At 40.0% G+C, this 25,164-nt stretch overlaps 1 protein-coding gene across 3 annotated transcripts; it reads right to left on the bottom strand.

The window, feature by feature from the left end:
* Positions 1-1,301: 1,301 nt before the first annotated feature.
* On the bottom strand, positions 1,302-24,797 carry UBE2D3 (ubiquitin conjugating enzyme E2 D3). Of its 3 annotated transcripts, none has more exons than XM_027904096.1 (8): positions 24,203-24,797; positions 9,885-9,948; positions 9,768-9,799; positions 7,260-7,337; positions 6,323-6,428; positions 4,741-4,834; positions 4,175-4,224; positions 1,302-3,111 (listed from the first exon to the last, which is right to left on the bottom strand). In XM_027904096.1, the coding sequence occupies exons 1-7, from the start codon at positions 24,224-24,226 to the stop codon at positions 4,176-4,178; spliced, it is 447 nt and encodes a 148-aa protein (XP_027759897.1). In that variant the 5' UTR covers positions 24,227-24,797; the 3' UTR covers positions 1,302-3,111; position 4,175. The 3 variants fall into 3 exon arrangements, with proteins under 3 accessions (XP_027759897.1, XP_027759899.1, XP_027759898.1); XM_027904098.1 differs by lacking the exon at positions 24,203-24,797 and adding an exon at positions 23,354-23,439; XM_027904097.1 differs by lacking the exon at positions 4,175-4,224.
* Between the last annotated feature and the right edge of the window lie 367 nt (positions 24,798-25,164).

The raw sequence follows: 25,164 nt of genomic DNA, 5'->3' as shown, positions 1-25,164 counted from the left end.
CACAGAATATAATGTGTGCATCAGGAGATAGGCAAAGAAAAACCAACCTAACCAATACTACAGATCAGTTCTTCCTGCATCATGAAAAGACTTTTGTGTTTAAAATCAGTTTTTCAAGTGAAATTTGAATAAGCTGACTGTAATCATGTTATTAAACTGAAATCCCAATTAAACATAGCAATAAATCTTTAAATAAATTACTCCAGAAAGAACACTCTATTTCCTTTCCCTGTTATATGTGTAAGTGCTGTGGCTTGAAACTTTGTTCTTTCTAAATACTCTCAAATGAAAGCCATTAAAAAAAAAAAAAAAGCTATTTTTTTTAATCCAAGTCTTTTAGGATGGAGCTGACCCCTGTGTTCTGAAGCTATTATAGCATTTATCATCCTGGAACAAACCTTTTAGTTCCATAGTAATCAAGATCCACGATGTACTTTTGAGACTGAATGTGGTTTTGAGTAGGCAGATTACTCATGGTCATTGCTAATTAAAGTTTTTGGTTTGGGTAGGTCTTAGAATTCTTCATCATCACCTTATTGGCTCCTGATTATCAGCCCCTCCCCTTGCCCCCCTGCTTGAACAGCAAGCCCAAGTGTAACTTGGGCAGGAAGCTTGCATGAGACACTACTGAGACTGCTCCAAGGACAAAACACCTGTCATTTCCAACATCACAGAGGGACTTTAAATCTCAGCATGACCTTCAACATGTATATATAAACATCTATGTATTCACCCTCCTTTCATCAACATACACTCGAACTACAGAAAATTACCAGAGAGGGTCAATGACAGATGCAAAAAAGAAACATGCAGCGGTCCAAACAAGATTTCCATCTTTCATGTAAAATTTTATCACCTTCTCCTTCCCTGACCCTCCATCATACACACCTCCTTGTGTTTCATAAAGCTTGGTACCTTATATCTCAAAAAACACCTTTCTACTCCATCGTGTTAAGTGGCATCAGTGGCTATAACAAGACAAATAAGCATCAAATAATTACAATTACTAAGAAGAAAAAGAAAAAGCTTAGAAATAAAAACTTTTACCTCATTTGTAATTCTACTGGCAGCTGCATTCCAACTTTCCAGCAATATGGTGTAAGCAAAAATCTCTGGTTAGCAGAAATGCTGCATGAACGGCAGCGTCACAAACAAATTTCAGAATGTCTTCAGTGAGGCACGTGCTGCTAAAGATAGCCCAGGTTTCTAAATTTCAAGCCAACTAGACTTGAAAATAAGTTCATTTTGATAGTTTAGAAGCAGAACAAACCATGTCCAAACTACATGTTCAAATTTTTATAAAAATTAAGGTTTAACATTTATTTTACATCTAGCTTTCCACATCCATGTGGGGACAAGGAATCAGAATGTACATAACTATAAGCAGTGCAAAAGTGGTGCCAGTGAGAAGTCACAGATGCACAATAAAGTGATAGTACAAGACTAGAGAAAATTAAGCTATGGATGTTAAGAATGGAGACCAAAAAAATTAAACAAGGAAAAATATGAAGGAAGAGGGCAGGAAAGAAGAGAGTTGGATGTTTAATAATGCCCTTGTTGCTGCGAAGATAAACTAATGGCACAAGACAATGTTTCTTGTAGAACAAAAATCCAATAGCAATGAGTCTTTATTCACGTTTAGTCACCTGACATGAAGAAAGTGTCTGTTGCATTAAAATAGTCATCAATGTAAATGGCAGCATGGCTGAACAAGTCCTTTTCAATGGTAACGAACATCCCACATAGTAAAGTCACTTCAACACAGCCTCATGACAATTCCCACATCAAAACAGTACTTTATTTTATAATTTTTTTTGCCTCATCATTACTCCCACATTAAGATCTTTCAGTTGTCAAGTGTACAAGGTGAAGAAAAAGGTTCTCAGTCAGCAAACGCGGGTGCATCAGGAAGTATCTCCACGATACACCACTTCAGATCTGCTGGGTCCCAAGTCCATCCGTGAACGCTGGGCTCCCAGCACCAAGTGTAGCACACTACTACGGCTACACTGCTATGTTAGCTTATTAATTCTGCATACATCAGGCCGAGCAATGTGCCAACCTGCAACAGACTGAGCATTATAACTGAAAACGGCAAAAGATTCACTCTATTGAACTTTACATCATTATTTGATGTTAAACAATGAGGCAAATGCCAACAGTATATACAAAAACCAGCTTTGCTTTTACAAAAGATTTTGTTTCCCATATTGATTAATCCAGGCAGCTAACTCATTGGTTTATGCAACTTTATTGAAGAAAATAAATCAATTACTAGTAGAGCTATTAGTTGATCACTCATCCATTGACAACTTGCATCATTTATTCAGTGCTATATTAAACAGTGTTTTGGAAGACAGATTAACTAATAGCTCCAAGCCTCCTAACAAAATTTAAATGAATTACAAAAATGTTCTTAAACCCTATTTTGGAATACAAGGGATGTTTGACTTCCAATTTCCATTCTCTGTAAAACAAGAACTGGTCATTCCTTTATTGACATGCATAAGATACATCACATTTTCTGTTCTGCTGATGCTATAGATTCAGTACCAATTCTCCAGACACATCAGTTATGAGCAAAAGTAAATCATAAAACCTCAGTTCTCTAACACTGGAAGGTTTGGAACAAGATGGATGTTGCTACAGCAATGTTACTTCTTTGATGGGAGAAAACTGAACATCCATCTCCCCTCCCCCCTTCAGGTGATATCTTCAGTATCTGTTAGAGCAGTGAGGAATGTTTGTTTGTTTTTTAATCTCATAACCAAGTTAGAATGAAGACATTGGCCACATAATACACATGCTCCATTAAAAAAAAATTCTGAATCTTGGGCAATTGTTCTTGTGTAACTACTTTACAGATTCTAAAAGCAGTTATTGTCCAAAGCTGGAAGAACTAAAGTCTTCTCAGATGAGCATGTGCATGAATGGAAGGAGGTAAACAAAAAAATAAAAAAGATGAGGTCTGATAGGGGAGCAGCCGGATAAGAAAATCAAAAAAGGAACAGTAATTTAAAGTTTATTCCAGCTATAATGCAGGTTATTCTGACTTTAAGGTAGCATCACATGGCATACTTCTGAGTCCATTCCCGAGATATTCTGTTGTACCTGCAAACAAAAAGAGGAAGTGAATTAATGTCAGCATGGAAATTTCCTAAACAGTTTATGATTAAGCATAACCTTCTCCCTATCTCCCTATTCTCTTTACACTACAAGAAGTCTCTTTCTGCACCAAGATATACCTGAACTGAAAAAAACTGAACAATTCCCTCTGTAGACAAATTAGGATAGTCTCTAATTTATAGGAAAAGCTTGAAATTTATGACAAGCAAATTTGCCAGAAGTCTGTTGTGAGAAAATGATTGAAAGGGAAGGAATAAAGACTATCTGGGATGGGAGATGCAAGGGGAGTATTTTGTTTAAATATTGCTCTTAGGTAAAGATTACACTGTATCACATGCCGTAAGTAAAGATTATATGGTTAATAATATCATCGGATACAGAACATCAGATTTCTCATTTTAAAGAAAAACAACACTGAACATTTCTTCACACTTAATACTCCCTTTCCACACAAATACACTGCTCAAACTATTTTTTAAAGGACATTAAAAGACTATTTGAAGTGCACTACTTCCACAAGAACTGAACTGACAATTAGTTTACACTTAACTCCATGCTTGTCAGTAAGAAGTTAATTTTCAACTATACAGGCAGAACATAATCCCCATATGTTTCCTACTTTACCCCAAAGTTTTCCTACTTTATGTGTGGAAGACAGACACTGCTGAATAAAAAAAAGTTGAAATTTGGATTGTTTAAATTCACCCATGTCTCTGCATGACGTCTCTCTACAGGGCATCACTTTGAACCAAATTCTGACAAAATCTGGGTAAATACTCACCAGAACAAGTTGACAAGCTGGCTGAGAACTCAATAATTATTTCATACTAACTCTTCTTTTGGGGCCATGCAAGAGCAGTAGTTGTGAGAAATAGTGACTAGCCAATATATTACACACTAATCACAGATCAAGCTGTTAAATTTCCAGGTTCAGTAACTGGTGCATCCATTATCTGTTAGTTAATCCAGTGCTTAGAGCATGCAGCACCCAAGTGCTGACAAATTTCCATTCTGTCAAATGCACCATATAATGTGCAGATATTCTTACCCTACAGCATAGCGTATTTCTCTGTCCACTCTCTTGCTAACCTATTGTACCTAATTGGACAAATGTGTTTAGCATTAATATATATATATATATATATGAAAAAAATAAACTAATAATTCTATCTGTGCAAAATGTTAAAAGTACCAAAGGAAAATGAAGTTGTTGCAACACAGATAGGAAAAAGAGTTCTGCAGTCTCTTTTCAAGGGGAGCACAAAAATTACAGGCCAAGTTGCTGCCAAATGAAAGCACCAAAACAACACAGCTATCTTTTCTTCATTATAAAGATCTAACTATATTTATGCGCAGCATGTAAAAAAATGGACAACACATACTGTAAAATACTTCCACACATGAGTAAAACACAGTCTCCTTCACCCACAACTTCAAAGCTGTTCAGGCTCTTCTGTTTTTAAATTACGCACTACCAAGAACAGGCACTTCTCTGACACACAAGTCCTCTCCATCTTGGATTTTCACAAAAGGCTCACTGAACACAACTGCTGTCTGACAATGCACTCTTACAAAGTCTGTTAAAGTACTAGTCTTGTGCAACTCTGTACTTACTTGTCTCTGTCTGTTTTATAGATACGTGCAATCTCTGGCACTAGTGGGTCATCTGGATTTGGATCACATAACAGTGAACAAATGGATAAGAGAACTGTAAAAAAAAAAAAAAAAAAAAAAAAAAAAAAAAAAAAAAAAAAAAAAAAAAAAAAAAAAAAAAAAAAAAAAAAAAAAAAAAAAAAAAAAAAAAAAAAAAAAAAAAAAAAAAAAAAAAAAAAAAAAAAAAAAAAAAAAAAGCACTCTCAATAGCAAAACAGGAGCGACAATCTCAATGGAACAGAGATCTTTACATGAGCACAATGCCAGCACAGGAGAGAACCTAAGAAGTATTTTCCTGATAAACAGCCAAATAAATTTGTAACTTGCTCTAAGTAAAAATCCCAGAATAAATTAAAAGTTTGTAAGAACTATTTGTTTTCTATTTCCCAATACTTACAGCTCTCAGTGAGCACACGAGAACAGCACTGTTGTCCCCTGCACTATGACGTAACATAGCAGCCAACAAAAGCACATTATGTACTCTGATGACCAACACACCCATGGTTTTTTTCATCACTAACACTAGAAAAATCTTCAAACTCAAATTTCTTTTTTTCTAAATCAGACTGACTTCTTTATCTGTTGTATGTAAGGTAACAACACCCCGGTCTGCTCTGATAAAACTACACCTATGTTGTAAAAAAAAAAAAAAAAAAAAAAAAAAAAAAAAAAAAAAAAAAAAAAAAAAAAAAAAAAAAAAAAAAAAAAAAAAAAAAAAAAAAAAAAAAAAAAAAAAAAAAAAAAAAAAAAAAAAGTAACACTATTGCAGGTAACTATGTAGGCAACTTTATCTCCTACTCTCACAGCAGCTTTAAAGGAAAACAGTGAAGCATTAATGTATAGGGAATCCACATTCAAATCACAAACTGACTCCTTGGACAGGCAAGAATTACAAGTTCTATAGACAAAAGGGCACTGACGAATCTTTTGAAGCCATAGAGACTAATGGCTTTGAGGCAAAACAACTTGATCATCATGAAAGTATTTGAGAATTATCTGTTATTTACTACAGTAAAATAAGGAAAGCTAAAAATCTTCTATTGCAACACAACATCAATTTATCCTGAAGTAGGATCAGAAAGCTTTGTTCATGATGTAATACACTGCCAATGCACAGTGGCAGAAACCAACATACATCAATAACAGTTTTATTCATCTACCACAGATATGCAAGATAACTCTGCATGTTATTCTAGACACTCAAAAAATATGCAAATTTCATTATTAAAAACTGACTTTAAATTAATCTTTAATTTAATATGCACATGTGTATCTACATGGACAGTTGCAAACAAACTGTTTCTCAGGCTTAGCTCAAATACACCACCACAGGTCTATTTCAATCTAAATGTTGGCAGATTCCCCTGGGACCAATGAAACAAACTCTGCCAATACTGAAGCAAGTGGCCAGACAGGGCCTTAAACAGCTGTGTAGCAGAAGGTGTTAGAAAAAACAAATATCCAATAAAAATGCATTAAGGCACCGTTACCAAACTAAAAGCACAGTATTCAACACAAGTTGGAAACATTTCATTAAAGTTACCTTTAGAAATAGTTAAAGCAGGAGACCACTGTGATCTGAGAATATCAAGACAAATGCTGCCATTACTGTTAATATTTGGATGATAGATTCTTGTTGTAAATGCAACCTGCAACACAAACAAAAAAAAGTGCTTTGGTCGATTTTGACAACGATGGCATCCTTTCTTCTCAGTCAAGCTTTTAGTCTATTCAATTTATTCTAAAAGAAAAGGATTAAGCAGCTAAACTGCACCAAATTCAGGGAAATGCACCCAAGCGGCAATCTCTCCCATTACCAGGCACTATTTCAAACAGAGAGCGGGCAAGTACGAGGCTGCGTTTTAATCACAGCTGCCTGCATGATGAAGACACTCAACAGAAGTGCCTGAACCACAGTAACACTGCTGTCACACAGCTAAGGAACTTCAAATACTGCAGTCACTCCAAGGGTGTGACTTTCATATTGACTGAAAACTGGTAGACAAAGCTAGTGGTTGATAAAGCTAGTGAGAAAGAGCATATTTTGCAATTACTGTCAAATTCTAACAGATAACCTCTTCACTGATTTGAGGCACTCAGCAAGTTAATCCCTACCCATAGTGATACCCATTCCTACAGACCAATCCAAACAACTACACTAATACTTGAGAGTCACCTCAGCAAGAATTCTATTATAGTAACACAAAGCTAATGAGTTTTCCTATCAGTTAAGAAAAACAGAAATAACCCCAGATATCATTCCAAGACATTCCAAATTCCCACACATGGATTTGCTCAGAAAGTATATGCTAGCACACCCATTCTTATGATAGTTAAGAATGGGACCCAACCATCTAATATACAATAAAAATGTGTGAGAAGAAGTGAGAACTGGACAATATTACAATGCCGAGACCAACAATTTCTGTCCTCAGTTCTTTAAAAAGCACTAATTTCACAAATGAGAAAGCAATACCTACCTTAGGTGGTTTGAATGGGTAGTCTGTAGGAAAGTGAATTGTCAAGAAGAATACACCACCCTGATATGGACTGTCGTTCTGTCAAAGCAAACAAATAATTCTCCTATTATCATCTTTAGGACTAAATACCACTAAAGATCTTGCTTTTTAAATAAAGAAAAGGAAAGTTGTTTAAACAACTTAACTGCTTAATCCACCAACAGAAGAGATACAAAATTACTACTTCCTAAGGTGATACAGAACACATACAGGTCACTTTTCATGTGGACCTCTCCACGCCAATGCTTCATAAAAAAACAGCTTCTCTGACAATCCACTCAAAATTACTTGGCAAAAGCATTCAAATGCTTCTGAGATAACTCCAAAAATAATGTTAACAGAGTGGGGATTTCATCAGACTCAAAATTATCCAGTTCTGTGTTTGGAGCTTATCTGTTATGACAACCCAGGTTTAGAGTGGCCATGGACTCCCACTGCCTCTTAAGTTCTGTCCTTAGCTTAGGCATTGCTCAGCCCTTCAGAAAACCTCTGAATGCACAGCTAACTCCTTGTTCCTTGAAAAAAACCCAAAAAACTAACAAAGATCCCAACAAAAAACCCAACAGAACCCCCTATCACCATACCAGCACAAACAAACAGACAAAAAAAACCCCCAAACAATATTCAAGTGAATTCTTCCTCCCTTTTTGTATTACAAATTCACTCCAATACAGTGTGGAATAGTATTTTACATTTCCTTTGTCCGAGGAAACAATTATGAGGATAATTCATTCAGGTGTCAACTATTAGCAGTAAAGCAACATGTGGAAGTAAAAAAGTAAAACTACAACTATATTTCTGAAACAGAGCTATTGTTTAACCTGAAGACTGCTATGCTTTTAATTCTGGATTCAGGACTTAGGAAAATGAATTTGAGACATACAGAGTACACTTCCGCATTATTTATAAATTGAATTCTCATATTAATTGCAAAAATGTTTCACCAGTGTAAAGAAATAACTACATCTTACTTAGGTAAATACGAGAAAATGACAATCCACACCACAAAACAAGGGATTCAAACCTGCCAACATGTAGGTTATACCCACATCCAATTTCTGATGAAAATCTAGCGATCAAGATATAAACTCTTGTATTTGGTCAACAGATACCATGTAAGGCCTTGAGGAGCCAAAAAACCAACCCTTTTACTGCACGTATTCTGGGGATACATTTTAGCAAATACAGAAACTTGTCTTAGAATGTGTTAAAGCAATGCAAGCTCTCTTACACCTATCCAAGAAAATCAGAGCCTGTAGAGGTGGAAGACCAAATGATTGGTTCTACAATCCTTGTTGGTTATTAAAGGCAACACACACAAGAACTACTAAACACTGCATTTCTGTCAGGATATTGCCCAATCTGGAAATAGGAACACAGACCTTCTGACACCACAAAAACCACATGGGGGAAAAAGGAGCTGTACATTATTAAACCAGAAGGGGAAACTAACAATAATAATCTCAATTTAAATTCAACCGATGTTTTATACCTCATGACCCTGCAGACACCAGTCACACAGATTCATCATACCCAGTATAGTGCAAGAGAATCCCTGCCAGTTAAGCACAAATATAGCTATTGAACTGTTCTATCTCTTGGAGGTACCTAGTTACAATCAGTGAGGACCAGGCACTTTGGGATGAAGAGATACTTTTCTAATCAGGTGAACCTCTAATAAAAACATTTTCCACTGCGAGTAACACACTTGTAGCTACAAAGTCAGGGCTATTCAGCATCACTGCTACTTAATTCCTACTTTGTAGCTTCACCAGAAGCATCACAGTGTGGCTGCAGGTCTACTGGAATCCACTATTTGTCTTCGCAAGTTATACAAGGTTTTGTTTTTTTCCAATACAGATAACTAGCCCTGAGAACTCCAGATGTCAAGTGTTTCCACGTTATGTTTTCATTAAAGGCAAACATTTCGCTTCCTTAATGAGGAAAAAACCACATTCAGGTTTCAGATGCTTATTGAACATGTAACACAATCTTTTCCTCCAGTCATAACTAAAACCTCACACTTCAGTGATTTTTTCCCCTTCTATCCTTCAAGTATTGAAGATCTCAGAGTAGGACATTAGGCCAAATAAGGATTCCCTGCTCTAAGATTAACAAAAAGCACCCCAACTTAATTCCTGACATTAGGACCAGATCCTAGTAAAGTCCATACTAGATTCAAACTCTGAAGAAAGTTAAATGCAAACAAAGTTTCTAGATATTAAGCGACAGTATATCTAACACTGCTCTAGAAATCATCTCAGCTGAGATATGTCCTCATAAAACACTGCAGCAACAAAATTATTGACTTTTTTTCCCCCCTTCATTTTCTGCTACTGTAAGGACCTCTAGAACTAAAGTCAAATAAGGGGAGTTAAAAAAAAAAAAAAGTAAATCAAAACCCCCACAGTTTTCTTCTCAGTAAGAACTACTCACTTAATATTACATCACAAGAATTAGAATACTTACAGGTCCCATAATTGTGGCTTGCCAATGAAACACTACAAAAGAAAAACTCCGCATTATTATCTATGCATGATATGCTTTGAGTTAGCAGAGCAAAACAGAAACCTTAAAGTTACTTACTGTCATCTCCAACGGGACCTGCTGAACACTGTGCTGGAGGATCACGGGCTAAGTCACTAAGTTCCTTTAGGAAAAAAACAAACAAAAAAATACACTGTTCAGAGCAGAAACACTAATGAACAGAGTAGTTTTCACTTCATGTCTAGCAAAAACCTTTAGCAGTTTTTCCATATACAAGCACAGGAGAATGTGTAATTAATAACTTTTAGAACCAATAGAACAGTACAAAAAATGTCTTTATAAAATACAAAAAGCACAAAAACCAGCTATGAAGGTGAACAGCTACAGTGACTGTGCTTTTCCAAGTACATAAAGACATTCCTATTGAAGAAAGGACAACAGGACACAAATCCTGAAGTAGGCAAAGTTTAACCACTTTCTGACCAAGATTTCCAAGGACTCAGTCTTAGCTAGAGAAGCCTGAAGTGGAAGGAGAGAAAGCTATTGATGAGTCTTCACGAAACCGAAAGCACTGTGTGTAACATCTGACGTTAAAACTCAGAACAGAAAGAAAAACCTCCCTGAAACTCAGTTTCACTTTAACCATTACCTCCAGCATGGCTCTGTCTTGCACAGATTAGAACAGACAGGAACATTGAAGTGCTGGAATCAGGAAAAATACCTGTATTTTTTATTTTACACTTCACATTTAAGACAATTATGCCTTTAAAATTTAAAATAACTGAGCTGTAGAAACAGTTCCCTCCCCCATTCCAGAGGGATTGAAAACAGAAACTTCAGATGGAGGATTCCTTGTGCAGTAACAATACTGTTGCGATGAATCAAAGCAGCTCTGCATTAATTTGTTTTAATGCTCCACAAGTCATTTGTTTGGACAGTGTCTTTTAAAATTAAATTTACACTTTCAGTTAAAGCATGTAACAGCTACCTTCTTTCTTCCCTGCTCTGCTTTGAATCTAAAAATGGCTTCAAGAGCCTCTATAAATCTGCACATGTCAAGGTATCTAGAAGTCATGGGAAAAGGCAAAACCTTCATCCCTTCTTCCATACCTTAACAGTACCACACCAGGTTTTTTTCCTGCAAGTCTCTACAAGTCATTAAAACAAAAACTTTGTCAGACACTTAAGAAGCCCAGGCATACCTATTATGTTGGAAACACATGCAGATTTGGACCAGACAGCTAACTTTTGTCTGGGAAGATCCTAAAGTACATCCTTCACATTTCACAAATTCTGTACTTTACATTAAAAAAAAAATAAATCCCAAAACCAACCAAAAACCCCCCAAACAACAAAACCACCCCACATGCAAACCCCACACCAATCCCCTTTCCCTAAAACACCAAGAAAATTTAGTCCCAGATTTCCCCTCCCTACATGTGCAAATTCTGATGAACTTTCCAAGACTTCAGTTTTGCACTGGAATCAGACTTGTTCTACAAAATGAGAATGTATCAGTTTTGATAAGCAACAGCACAAAGAAATTTATATTACAGCTCATTTCACTGCTGCTGTTACTCAAAGCGTAAGCAACAGCTCTTTCTAGATCATCACAGTAAACACACCTAGAATCCATTTCTCTACACTCTCCAGTTACTACTGGAGGTCCCTGCAATAGACTTATTTCTATGAAATATCACTCATTAGATCCATATGTAAAAGAGGTTTCAGATAGAAAGTTTTTTTTGTTTTGTTGTGTTGTGGGGTTTTTTTTGTGTGTGTGTGTGTGCTTTATTTAATTTTTTTTAATTTTCAGGGTGGTCTTTTTTTCTATTTAACAAATAGAGCAGGTTTTGTTAGTCAGGCTTATTTCTCATCTAAATACATTTTTCAGTTCTGTGAATGATCAAACACTTCTAAAATCTGAGAGGAAAAAATAGAGATCATGTTCCTTAAAGTAAGGTGTAGCAATGAAATAAGGAGATAGACACAAATATTACTTTAATGTAGTTGTATAGTTACTACAGGATTATTTGATTTAATCCTGGAAGAACATTTAGATCCTGTCAGGTTTTTTCCCACTATCTCAGGGATTAAGAACTACGAAAAGGTTCTTCATGCAGTTTATGAAAATTATTAAATTGAGTACCATGAAGACAAGGATGAGAAAAGATCAGCACAAACTGGACTGTTAGAGGTATGTGCATTAGACTGAAGAGCTCTTCAGAAGGTACTATCATCTTCAGAGAAACAAGAATTCAGTACTCAAGATAAAAATAGATATTTTCATAGAGCTGGAAAATTAGGAGTATGTCAGTAATTCAACTAGGAAAAGTAAAGATAAGTAGCATTGCAAATATAAGACATATATTAAATTTATTAAGTTCCGGTGAAAAGTTTGTGCAAAAAACCCTTTGGTAATACTAAAAATAATTTGAAAGCTGAAACAAACTAGTTAGAATATTCCAGACTCCAGTAATCTCAAAATATATGTCTATACCGAATTACTCCTTTTAACTACTTGAACTGTTATACATAACAAACAAGCAGTGACCTTCATTAATGAAAGGACTAGTTTGTCTGTCCCAAAACACTTCAGAGAAAAAGAAAAGAAAACAAAAACAAACAAACAAAAACAAACAAAAACAACAACAACACCCCGCACTAATCGTGCTAATCAAAGCAGTTCAATATACTGATAATTTCAGGAGCACATGATACACCACCTAGCATTTCACCCACAGGGCAAGTAACTCACCCACTAAATTTGGAAAGGAAAAAAGGCTGAGGTAGCACACTCTTGTATTTGCTTCTCTTGGGTACTATGGTCAGAGAAGTAAAGTTTGTAGTAGAGCTGTTTGCTTCAGCAGTGTGAAAGGCTGTGGAAGAACTTGGGCAAACATGAAGCAAACCCTGGCTCACAGTAACACCAGACCTACTTCGCCTCCCTAGTAAGTGAGCGACACTTCACATCTACACAAAGAGGGGAGGCTTTTTGCAACAAGGGAGCGGAAAGTTCTCTGTGAATAACTTGAAAAAGCACCTCCTTCTGAAAGATACAACTGCTGAATCCAACAGGCAAACTGGAATAACTGGAAACTAAACAAGCAGAGGCACGTGGGCTGTGGGCTGTGATATCTGGAGTGCAGCTGAAGCATTTTGTTGAAGGAAAAGGAGGAGCTTTTTTTTTTTCTAAAGCTTCCCACTTAGTATAAATACAAACCTACTTTCCTTCTCAGCAATCAAGAGCAACAATTCTACAAGAAAACATATTTAATCTGAAAAACAGATCTGACACCAAAACTAAGCGTCATCATTTCCATGAGCTGATTTAAAGAACTAATTTTTAGGAAATCAGCTCATAATTGTTGTCCTGCTTTTACCCATTTCTAACCAAGAAGTTAAAGACCACATTAGGTTTAATTTTACAAAGCAGAGTTTATTAACTAGTATTTTAGAATTAAAAAATGTTCCCAAGCATTGTTTTGAAGAATTTCTACACATAAGAGCTTTCTACTTTTCGTATTTCTTCTACTGCCATACCTACTTCTCCAACTGTGCTTCTTTTCGTTCACATGGTTTAGGTAGTACTTTCCCTTCACCAAGAGGTATTTAGCTACATCCCAAACCTTCTTAAAAACTCCCAAAGTAGAACCTACATTTTCCTGGAGTGAGTCGTTACAGTTTTTCACTTTTTAAATGACTTGAAAAAAAAATTAAAAAACCTCTCAAGAAGCAAATGTGAAAGACTTTAGGGAGTGACGTGCTCTCGCCTATCGGAAAGGATTAGTCTTGAATTACAACCGTGACTAGTAGTCTCTGTCACTGCCAGAGGTTTCCGGTATAGCTCCAGCATGTCACCATTTCTGTGTCCCAGTTTCCAAATATAAAGTTGTGATAGCTCCTACCTCTCCACAAGGATGATTAGTCACTCAGCATTTTACAGGTTTAAACACTGTTTAAGGAGTAAGCGCCAATGCTACTATTAGAGGACAACGGCAATGTAACACACACAAGAAGCAATGCATGTACAATTTTCTAAAAGAATTTTAGAAAACACAGATAACTAGAAATATGGCAACAGTACCTGCCACTGCAACAGTCAGTGGCATAAATTCAGCACCATTGTCTTCTGCCTGTTTCACATCCAGTTTCCAGCAAGATGCAGTTTCCTTCGTGAAACAGCCCCATTCTTAATCTCGTCTCTTCTCTCTCACTGTACATTCATTAGAAAGCTAACAAAAACCCCAAATCAATACTTCCAAAAAAATGCTTATAAAGGCTAACTAATCTGCTTGTTTTGCAAAAATATAATCGTATATAACACAGAAAACATGGTTCATGCTTCAAGTGATGATTCAAAACATTGACATGGGAGTACGACTGCAGGACTACGATTCCATTATAAACCACAAGTGTCTTTTTGACAGAAAAGCTGCTAAAAAAACCCCTCAGACAACTCCCCTCTGCCATCTATTTAAAAGATCACAAAAGCCATTTAAAAAAGGAAGAAAATTTAAAGAATAACAAGGGCTATCTCATCCAAATATCCAGGAGAAAGACAACAGAAGTTTTCAAGGTCCCAGCAAATTCTGTAAGAAACAGCAGCCGGGTGCCTACCAAGCTGCCTTCCTGCCATGTATCAAACAGACCAGCATCTGTGCTGGCTTCTTTCCTTCCCATTTGTCAGAATTCATACTCTGTGGCACTACTACTACATTTTTCTAGCTTAAGCTAGAATAGCCAGGCCTTAATTTTATAGGTAGTAGCAACTGACTTAAATACAGGGTGGCGGAAGATCACTCCCACCAGCAACTGAAGATTGTCCTCCACAGGCTTAAACTCAATCACATTTAACATCGCTTTGTAGAGGTTTAATATTGGTTTGTAACACAACTACTTGTAAAAATCATATATTGCAGCTTTCTGGTTTGTAGTCAAGAAAGCATATTGGAAAAAATTGGAGTTAACTTGCTTTAAGTGTCCAGAAATAATTTATTCTACCTTGGAGGGCCATGAAACGTGATATGCAGTTAAATCAGAAATGAAAAAAAAACCAAAACAAAACAAAATGAGAAAACAAAGAAAAAACAAACCAAACCAAACAAACAAAAAAACGCAGAAGAAAACAAAAAAGAAACCAACAAAGAATAAAAAGGACACTCCGGTAAATCAAAAATCAACATTTATTAACTTGACTGCTTGTCTAATGTTGTATCGAACAGGGTATTTCAAACCCTAAGCATCCAAAAATGCATCACTGCAATAGTCTTACTCATTAGCTCACAGCTGAAAACAGCTTTAAAAAAGAAGGAAGGATTGGAAGCGGCTATAAAGGGAGGGGAAGAACATTTAAGCCTGTTTGAAGATTAAGGAGTGTCAAGCAGCAAAGAACTACTGCCTCATCCCACACACCTGCATTTGAAACGTTTGTTTCAGCATGGAAATTAATTACCCCTGGAAGCAGAAAATAACAGTTTGAAAGGACACCGAACGTGGATTTCTAAGCTGAGTAAGAAAGCAATGCCATAATACACATCACAAAACAAATAATACCAGCAGAAAACTATCAGTTTTAAACAAGTTGGCCTTTTGGCTAACAATAAATAGATAAAAACCAATGTGTAACGACAGTGCATAGATACAGAAAGATGCAGGTTTCTGTCATTTAAAAAAAAAGATATTAGAGCAACTATGCAGAGGAAACACATGAAGGGCGGTCACAGAAAATAGTGAGAATCAAAGAGCGCAGAAAGGTTTTTTAAGAAACCCAAAACACAACCAGTAATGTAACAGTTGCGATTCTCCCTATTTTGGTTATTCTGCTTCTATTCTTCATGGCTCTCCTCAGTACTGAATTTTTCAGGCTACACTCTGTGTATTGTCTGTACAATGTCTAGCAGCAATATCGTAATGGTATAATGGAAGACAAACACAGAAATACTCATATTTTTAGCCTTGCACTCAAGGAAGGAAATGCCAGGCTGCTGTGTAACTGTAATTAAGTCACTTTGTGTACCTGGACTGTGATACAAACTACTCAGGTGACCACCTACTGTCTTTTCAAAGAACCTACTTTTCAGTACACAAGCCCTTTGTGAATGAGAGTATTGTCTACAGATCTTCTCATCTGTTCTGAGATTTGGAAGGTGTACAATACAGGTAATGTTTTTCGGCAAATTTCAGAGTTACTGCAACTAAAACGGCTCCCTATTTATTCCAGTGTTTTGCAGAGGAGCTGGACAGATCCGACTGAAAAAGGAGCTAAGTTACAGACCTTGCTTTCCTGGTCACTCACTAAAGGCATTCAGAACAATCTTAGAAAAAAGGTGCCAAGTACACACCTATTGTTGTGCTTTGAATTCAAAAGTATGGTTTGTTTCCCCCAAAATAATCAAAACCACAGCAGTTGTCTTGCTCAAGATGAAGAAAATCTGACTGCTTTACACACACAAATTCTGAGGTATTATAACAATTACCATACCCTGAAAACAGAGCTTATTAAAATACTCCTATGCTCAGTGTAGAATGAGGGCTGTGTACACCAACTACTGTACACTGAAGGAAAAAGTGTGAAGTGAAGCACTGGTTAAACTACCTAGCCACTCAATGGTAGCTGGTTCTTTTAATTTTGACATTTTCAAGCTTTTGAATACTGGACGCTGAAACTTAGCATTCTTTTTACTTGGGAGTTTTTTCCTGCAAGAACCACACTGATCTTTGGTTCTGTAACCCAGGATTACAATGCAGCCCTCAGAGAGGAGGGTAACTGGTTAGAAACAGGCCACAAGAGAAGCAGCAAGATGCACCACGCTAAATGAAACACAACAGCCAATCTAGACAAATGTAAACTGATGAAGTTGGGAAGAAGTTTATATTCAACATAAGGCACTCAGGAATGTGATTTTGGCATTGTGCTCGACAATTTCCCATAAATGCTAGCTTAAGTACTTGTTAGATGCAGGTGTTTGGCAGTCTTTCCCGAGAGCCTCCCAACATGCTGCCCTGCAGCTTGTTGAGGGCACGGTGACATGCAGCACAACCTCAGCCACCAGCATTTGACACACCAACCAGAACCTGCACCTGGCACGTGCGCTGCCCTGGACTCAGTGTGACAGAAGCCTCCCAGAGTTTGCCAAGACTACACAAACAACAACTTCGGAGAGTGACAGAGCACAGGACAGGTCTTGGTAGAAATGACAAGCAGCCTGAATAGAGCACATAACCTCAGTAGGCCTGCAACTTCTGAATAAAGGTACAAGAATTCTCTATGTTCTCAAGGACATGTGTGGAAAGGAAAATGGTGTAACAGAAAGTAATCAAATTAATATTCTGAGAAGTAACACCATGTCTGTAATCAGCATAATGAATTCACTGTTTAAAAGTAGTTTATTTTTCTGAAATTTAATTATTTAACCTAATGAACTCTGAAAATCAGCTCTTCTTTTAAAATGCTGTCTTGACAGTCCATGTTTTGTATGAATCCAAAGATGCATGTGAAAGCTATGGCAGTATACCACAGGGGGTATATTCTATGAACACAACTGTGTGGGAATGATTACACCAGCTTAGCTGCAGTATACAACTACCCTATCATATTAAGCTATTTGTGTAACTACCCTTCAAAACTGTTCGGTGTTTTGAACAGCTAAGTCATAGAGATGCAAAACTAAGGGCCTGTCTATAGGATTAGGTACAGTTACACACAAAATCAGCTCACACCAAGACAACAGGGTAGGAAAAAAAACAACAAAAAACCCACCAAAACACAGCTGCTCTTACAGCTGAATTCCACCTCAGTTATCCAGAGAACAGTGATGTCCAGAAGGGTCTTAAAAACGGGGGGGGGAAGTTCTTAAAAAAAGTTTAAAAGCACCTTTATCAACAGACTGCACCCTGAATTAGGAGGCCATTGCTCAGCTGGCAAACTGTCATTCAGAAGACCCCTCTATATTATTCAAGGCAAGAAGAAACTAAAACTAAGCCTAAAAGGAAAAAACAAGTTTGCATTTATTTCACTTAAGAGAATTTTCTGGCATTATTACTCAAATAGGCCAACACAGGTTGGGAAATACTGTCTTACAGCAGGGCACTTGTATGTAACAGAAACTTAGAAGAGCTCACAGAAATGATGAGCACCTGGCCAACCTAACTCCAGGTTACAGAGAAGCTCACTATAAAGTTAACTGAGCACTTAATACAATCCTCATGCCTTCCCAACAGGAAGACCTAAAGCACTTTAGCATCTGCACTGAGTTCAGCTTGCAACTCTGGTGTCCAGATGCTTGTGGAAAGGATTAAACATTGGATGCCTCCTTTTTTTACTGGGCCGTAACATTTGCAAAGCATTCTGCAATCCTCCCATCTTGCCTTCTTAAGACCAGAATAAAAAACCATCACAATTCCAGTGGAAAAAACTGCAGGAGATCTTGAAGATGTCTAGCATATCACAGTTCTCAAAGGGATGGGGTTCAGAACAAAATAAAAAAATTCCCCCTACCTATTTAGCTTTCAGCCCTGAATCCTGAAATGCTCTATTTGGCTCACTTTTCAGTATTAAACCTTATCTACATCCAAGTGTTTTACAAAGAGCTGCCAAAGGCATAAATACCAACCTAAACTTGTGAATATAATTTTAACTAATTTTTTTTGCAAGGCTTCCCCAACACAACTACTGCATTTAATGTATCATATCAGTGTCCCATAAAAAGCCCAATTAAGAGAACCTGTTTTTTTTTTTAAAAAAAGGCACCTGTATTTGCCATTTAAAATTTGAGGCATTAAATTTAGATTCCAGAAGTTTATAAAACTGTTCAGCGTGTGCAACTCAACACAGTTTAAGACTCTCTTCTGATAAAATCAACTTTTAAAACATTTCAAAATGTACTACTGACTGCAGTAATATATACATTCTCACTGCCGCTTTCATTTCTTACCCTATTTTTTTCCCTGCATATTAAACCATCAGGTTACTACATCAAATCAATCACAGGAGAAAATGCATGTCTCTTAACTCAGCCTTTCTAATGTAAGCTATAGCATCTTAGCCTAAAACCATCAACAAAAGTCAGCTTATACTGAGAGATCAGACCTAATGCTGAAGTGCAAGTTCCCATCTGCCCGCTTTGACGCATAGGGGAGGGACCTATATGAGAATACAGAGCGGACAGTTAAAGTGGCAAAACCTTCATAATTGCAACAGAAAGATTTATCAGAGATGACGTATCAGTGCCCTAATCTGAATTACACAAAAGCTCAACTCTTTCCCACTCCCTCCTTACCAGCTGTCACTTGCCATCTCAGAGGAGGTTAAGAACCTCCATCCTCTCTCAGGACAGTTCAACCCTGTGGATGCAGAGAACACATCCACGGGTAGGGGATAACAGCAGGCTGGAGGTGGCCTCGGCAAGGAACAGAGATGCCTTTGGCAAGAGGCATCCATACTGCTCAGGATCCAACAGCTGCTGCTTACAGCTGTTTACATCCTTCCCCACTCCTTCACCCATTAATGTGTGAGCACATAAAAGGCTCCAGAGGCGGTTACTGACTGGGCAGAAGGTTGAAGGGAGCTCATTCTGTGGAGTTCTACATCAGCTCTTCTGTAGAAGAAACTCACATAAGGAATAATCGCAAAAGCACTGGCTTAGTTTCAAAACCACATCTCTAAAAGCTGGAATTATCACAAAGATCGTAAAGGCTGGACAACCTTTTTACTCTGTATACATTATCCCACCTAAATCCTTAATATACTGGAGAACTCTTTTTAAGGTATGCAAGAAGTACCCACCTAATGGAATATTGATCTCTGAAGTTCTGTAAATTACTTAAGTGAGATAACAATTCCCATTCTCCTCTCACTTCAGTGCACACATTTAAAGATCTGTGCTGACTGGGAACTTGTTTCACCAGTACCACACTCAATTAACAGGAGAAATCTTTTAAGTTATTGCAGTCCAAACTTTCTAACTAAGGAAGCATCATTTTCTCATTAAAAAATGCCCAGTTCTTAAAACACATAAAATACCTTAATAATAAATGCTGGACTTCAATACAGAGTACCAAATCTACCCAATTAAGAAATGTTATTTCCGTTTTCATTATTTGATTTCATAGTTTAAAAGTCACTTTGACTATTTGGATAAGCTAAATCTTGAACGCAATTTAAGCGATGACAGCTTTCATCTGATGGCAAATAATTTTATTCTGACTTTTAAAAAACACTTCAATCCTAGAGCTTCCTAAACTCCATTACTGCAATATGATTAAAAAACCAGCCTTCTGTCTCAACCTGACCCAACCACCGACTGCAATAGTTGCACTGAATTAACCACCTGAGGCGAGGCTTAGTCTAGCCCTGCATATTTACAATAGTTAAGGTGAAATAACTACAGTAAAAGAGGTAATTCAATACATAGAGAGAGCATTCACAAAGGTTTAAAGTGTTTGAACTAAGCTTACATTAACTGAATTTCATTAGCTAGTTAATCTTAACTTTCTGAGGCTGTAAACACACAAACCCAGACTTATTTCTAAAATGATATTAATTTCAAGTTACTTAAATATTTTGAAAAAGCACAGTAAGCTAAATTCAAGACTGTCTGCAAGAGTAAAGTGTTGTGGGTTTCCTCTAGAGAAGAAAACTTTATTCCAAACAGCTTCACCTAGCTAATCTATTTTTTTTTTAATTTCATACTAAGTTTAAAAGAAAAAAAGTAGTTTAAAAAGAAAGTAATAAGCAGGCTTTGTAACACTTCAACTGAATCACCTTTGGTTAAACTAATGCAGATTTCCATGCAGTCCTCATTGATACATATCACATCCAATCTCTGAAAAATGTTGTGGATATCTCCAGGGTTAGCAGTATTTCTTACTGTAAGCACCTGGAGAAGAGCAGTTAAAGTTGCAATTAATTATACATCTAGGAATAGTGCCGGAGGCTATAGCCTTGAGGAAAATAGTTATTCAGCCTCCACCACTGTCAATAGAAGCCTATCTGTACTTAAGTAGCAATAAATGATTTCGCCCTTTCAGCCTTTGGCTTCCAGGATGCCAACTCCATTTAAGATTTTCTAATAAATTATTCCAACATAATGATGCTGGCTTGTGCTATGCTTAATCAAATAGCCATAAAACACAGCAGGCACAAGCTTTCTTTAAGATTTCACAAATGAGACATTTCATGCATACATCTCTTGTATTAATTCTATTTTTAGCCTATCAAGATCACCACTTAGGCCACTTACATTTACCTCACATTAATGGATGCGTATAACAGTGATAAAATGGATGTGTATCAATGATGTAACATACCCAAGGTTCCTCAATTTTACGCGTTCCTGACTCCCTACTCCTACATACATGCTTCCCTACTACCGGATCATCATCATTCGAAGCGGAAGTGCCAACAAGCTGCAGCAATTACAGGATGTGTGTTCAGCAGGTACCATCGACACTTCAGACCAAGACAATGTGCCACAGCATGTACCAAGCATTTACATACAGACTCACAAATCAACATGAATTTCTTGACAGTTTGGGGAAAAAAAATCTGGGGAAGAATTTCATCCTCAGGAGAGCAAACACCTAAAGATATAGGCTCACGTTATTCCATGGCAAAAGAACTTGCTTGCCTTAATAAAACAACTGCCACTCTTGTGCAAAGCCAGCCACATCAATGAAAGTAGAGTTTTGCCAACTGAACGTAGGTTACCCTCAGAGCAGATGGCACAGATGCCATGATGAGCTTCAGCATAACAATAACCTTTCTGGGAATGGCTATGTACCTATCAACCGCTTCAGTTTGGAGAGCGCTTTATAAAGGGGGTTCCAGAAGTGGATAACCCAGCACACAGCACATAAATACTCATGTGCTTTCATTTTCAAGTCAAAAGTAGAATTTGCCAGTTATGTCTTAAGTAGCAATTGTTGTACCCTGAATGCGTAACAGACTTGAGATTAAATATACACACACTAACAGAATTTGGAAGTCTGGTTTACCCAATTTAATAAAAATGTTATTTTCCTTCACATGTCAAATCCACCTAGAGGGAATCAATCAAACAGACTGAAAATATCTCTGGTGCATTCGAGATGTCATCTGCTGCAGGAGACAACGAATTCTAGTCCTTACAAGTAATACCACAAGACAAACTAATTCAGCTATGTGTGATTACAAGGTTTTGAGGACCTGGTCTCTCTTTAGCCTGTTCTCATTTACTGCCAACAACATACTACACGGAAGCAGAGAGTTCCAAGGTCTGATCTGTGACCTTACAACAGGATGACAGCAGATCCCAGCTTACCAGGGACAGCGTGCCATTCTCTCTGGCTTTGCCGGTTGACAAGATTAAAACAACAACCACAACCATTTTGCTACAAAACTGGCCCTGCTATTTGTTGATTTCAGCCTCAATCCCAGTAAATGTTCATACTGGAAAGAAAGCAACTTGCAAACAATGGTTTTCGTCTAGCAAAACATAAGTTTCCAGGCTGGCAAATACAAAATCAGAACAGCAAACTCTATGTGAATTTAGAAAAGCATCTTGAAGCATGGCATGCTGCAACTGATTAAAAACAGCCTCTTCAAAAAACAAAACAAAACAAAAAAAGGCATAAAGAAAAAACCCTAATCCAACCATCTCCCCACTCCTAAAATCTTGCACTGGGTAAAGAAGAACCTTGCCACTCCACAGTGCCACAGAATGTAAGGACCAATACCAGACAAGAAACTGCACACAACAGGCCAAAACCCTACAGTCAAAGAGATGACTTACTGGTTCAAGAGTCATGCTCAATTGTTTTCAGGTTCTGACCACCAGATTACTACGTAAGTGGGGGTTTGCCTTGGTTTACATTTGACAATAAATTCCTACCTGCAGCGCCTGAACGTGTTTCATAAGCATGAGTTGATGACAAAGCATACCAGGGAGTATCCTAGCTGTGTTTCAACTCAAGTGATATCATCCACTAACTAATACAGGGGAACAAGTTCTGATGGCAAATTCAAAAGGAATTGTTCTGGAATTCTTGTTGGAGCATAGCCGTAATTCAAATACAACCCATAGCTTGCTATCCAGAATGGATTTAAAATTTTCGAGGACAACAGACCTTTCAAGTCACTAAAAAAAGTATAAACTCCCTCATTTTAACTGATATATGCCTACAAGCACTGTGTTTAATTACAGCGAGACTAAAAGGCGGCATGAAGTTTATACACTGTCTATAAAAGGTGTTTTGTGCACTGAGTTCACCGGTTTCAGGACACACTGACTTTCTGCCATCTTGGCAGGCTACGAGATGACCAAGAAACTCCTCTGAGCTCTTGAAACACGTAAATGCTCCACGTAGCTCGCGTAGGAAGGAGCACAGACCAACAGCGACTTCCCGGTAACGCCACTGCACTCCCATCGCGTTTTGCCATTACATCCCAGCAATTCTCAAACCTGCCGAGAAAACCTAAAGATGCCCAAGCGCAACCTCACGCCGGCAGCCTTCTTACCCTGGGAGAGGTTTAATAAAAAAAACCCCAACAACCAACAACAACAAAAAAAGCGACAAACTTTCATCACCTCGGCATTTTTTCCGAGTTAGCCGCCGCGAAGTTGCTCCACCCGGCTTCGATTGTGCAACTGGGGGAGGCGGCGGCGCGCAGCGCGCTCCCGCCGGGCGCGGGGGGAGCCGATCCCCGGGCGGCCGATGGATTCCCTGGGCGGCCGGAGGGCCCCGGGGCGGCGGAAAGGGGCGACGGCAGAGGGAGGGCGGCACCGCGGCGGCCGCTCCGAGTGTCCGTGCCGCGCTACTGCGGAACGCGAGGGATCCCGGAAAGGGCCCGGGCCAGGCGGACCCGCCGCCATCTTACAATGCGGGAGAGAAGTTGCACGGCGGAGGGGAGAGCTCGGCCGAGGGGCCGCTGCCCGCCCCGGGCAGCGCCGCCACCGCGCCGAGACCCCCCGGCACACACGGGCCGGAGCCATCCGGGCCGCCCGGCGGCCGAGGGGCAGCGGCGGCGACACCGGGCCGGCTCCGGTCTGCGCTGACATCCGAGCGGCCCCGGGACCTGCCGCTCGCCGCCGCGGCCCCGGCTCCCTTACCCATGCCCTCAGGAGAGGGCCGGGGCTGAGCTCCGAGCTCCCGGGGCCAGCCCCATGGAGAGCGGCCTCGACGTCCCGGCCGGGCCGCGGCCCCGCCGGAAGGAGCCACCGCTTCCCGGCCTCCCGCCCCCGCCTTTTCCCCCCCCAGCCCCGCGGCCGTGCCCGTCTACTCTGGGGCGGGGGGTGGCGATGGGGGAAGGGAAAATAAAAACTACCCAAAAAAACAAGAATTTAAAAAAAAAAAAAAAAGCGGCGAAGCGGGGCAAGGGGAGAGGGTGGGGACGCGGGGCCGGCGGCGGAGGAGGAGGAGCCGCGGCGTTCACTCACCTTGTTGATGCGTTTCAGCGCCATTGTGTGTGTGCGAGTGCCGGGCCCGTCTGCGCGCCGCGGTGACTCCGCGCTCCGCTCGGGGGGCCGGGAGGGAGGAGGAGGAGGAGGAGGAAGAGGAGGAGGAGGAGGAGGGGGAGGAAGGCGGAGAGGGGGGAGGGGGCAGCCGCGCTTCTCCTTCCTCCGGAAACAGCCGGGGGGCGCCCGCCCGACCGGCCGGCCGCCCGGAGTCCTGCCTGCCTGCGGGCAGCGGGGCCGTCAGGCTGCCGCGGGAGCGCTCCGCCCGCCGCCGCCACCCGTCACTGCCGTGAGGAGGTGTGAGATGCGGGAGAGCCGAGAGGCGCCGCCCGCCCGGGAGGGAGAGAGACAGAGAGACAGAGGGCGAGAGAGCCCCGCGCTGCCGCCGCCGCTGGCCAGGCCCGGACGCCGCGGGGAGGGGGGCGGGAGGCGGGGCCGAGGGGCGGGGCCGGGCCGGGCACGCCGCCGCCAACGGCTCTGTGGGCGGGGCGAAGGCGGCGAAGGGCGGGGCCAGGGGCGGAGGGGCGGGGCGGGAGAAGGAACGTTCTGGGGCCGCCCGCGGGCGCCGCCGCCTCGGCGTCGCGAGCGGCTCCTCCCGCGGGGCCGCGGCCGGAGCGGGGCAGCGGAGTCCCCTCACCCGCCGTGGGGCTCCGCGGCGGGCGCGCACCGCTCACTGACGGCAGGTCCCGCCCCGCCCGCCCTCCCTCTGTGAAATGGCGGCGGCGACCGGATCTAGATGGTGCCGCTGACGCGGCGGAGCCGTGTTCCTCCGCGCGTCAGCTGTCTGTCAGCGCCACCCGCATGTCAGCGAGAGGGTTTGGGCGTCCTCCCGCCTGGAAAGCACCAGCCCTCCCGCGGCCCCGCTGAGTTTCTCAGTACACGGGAAAAAAATACACCAGCGGAGGGGCGATACAGTGACGTTGATTGTCAGCATAAGAGTCAGA

The sequence above is a fragment of the Empidonax traillii genome, unplaced genomic scaffold, assembly GCF_003031625.1.
Source record: "Empidonax traillii isolate 1590-97213 ecotype Southwest subspecies unplaced genomic scaffold, ASM303162v1 scaffold1008:size296636, whole genome shotgun sequence".
In the NCBI taxonomy this organism is placed as follows: Eukaryota; Metazoa; Chordata; class Aves; order Passeriformes; family Tyrannidae; genus Empidonax; species Empidonax traillii.
The sequence above is the reverse complement of the archived record's forward strand: the minus strand, read 5'-3'. Positions and strand labels throughout refer to the sequence as shown.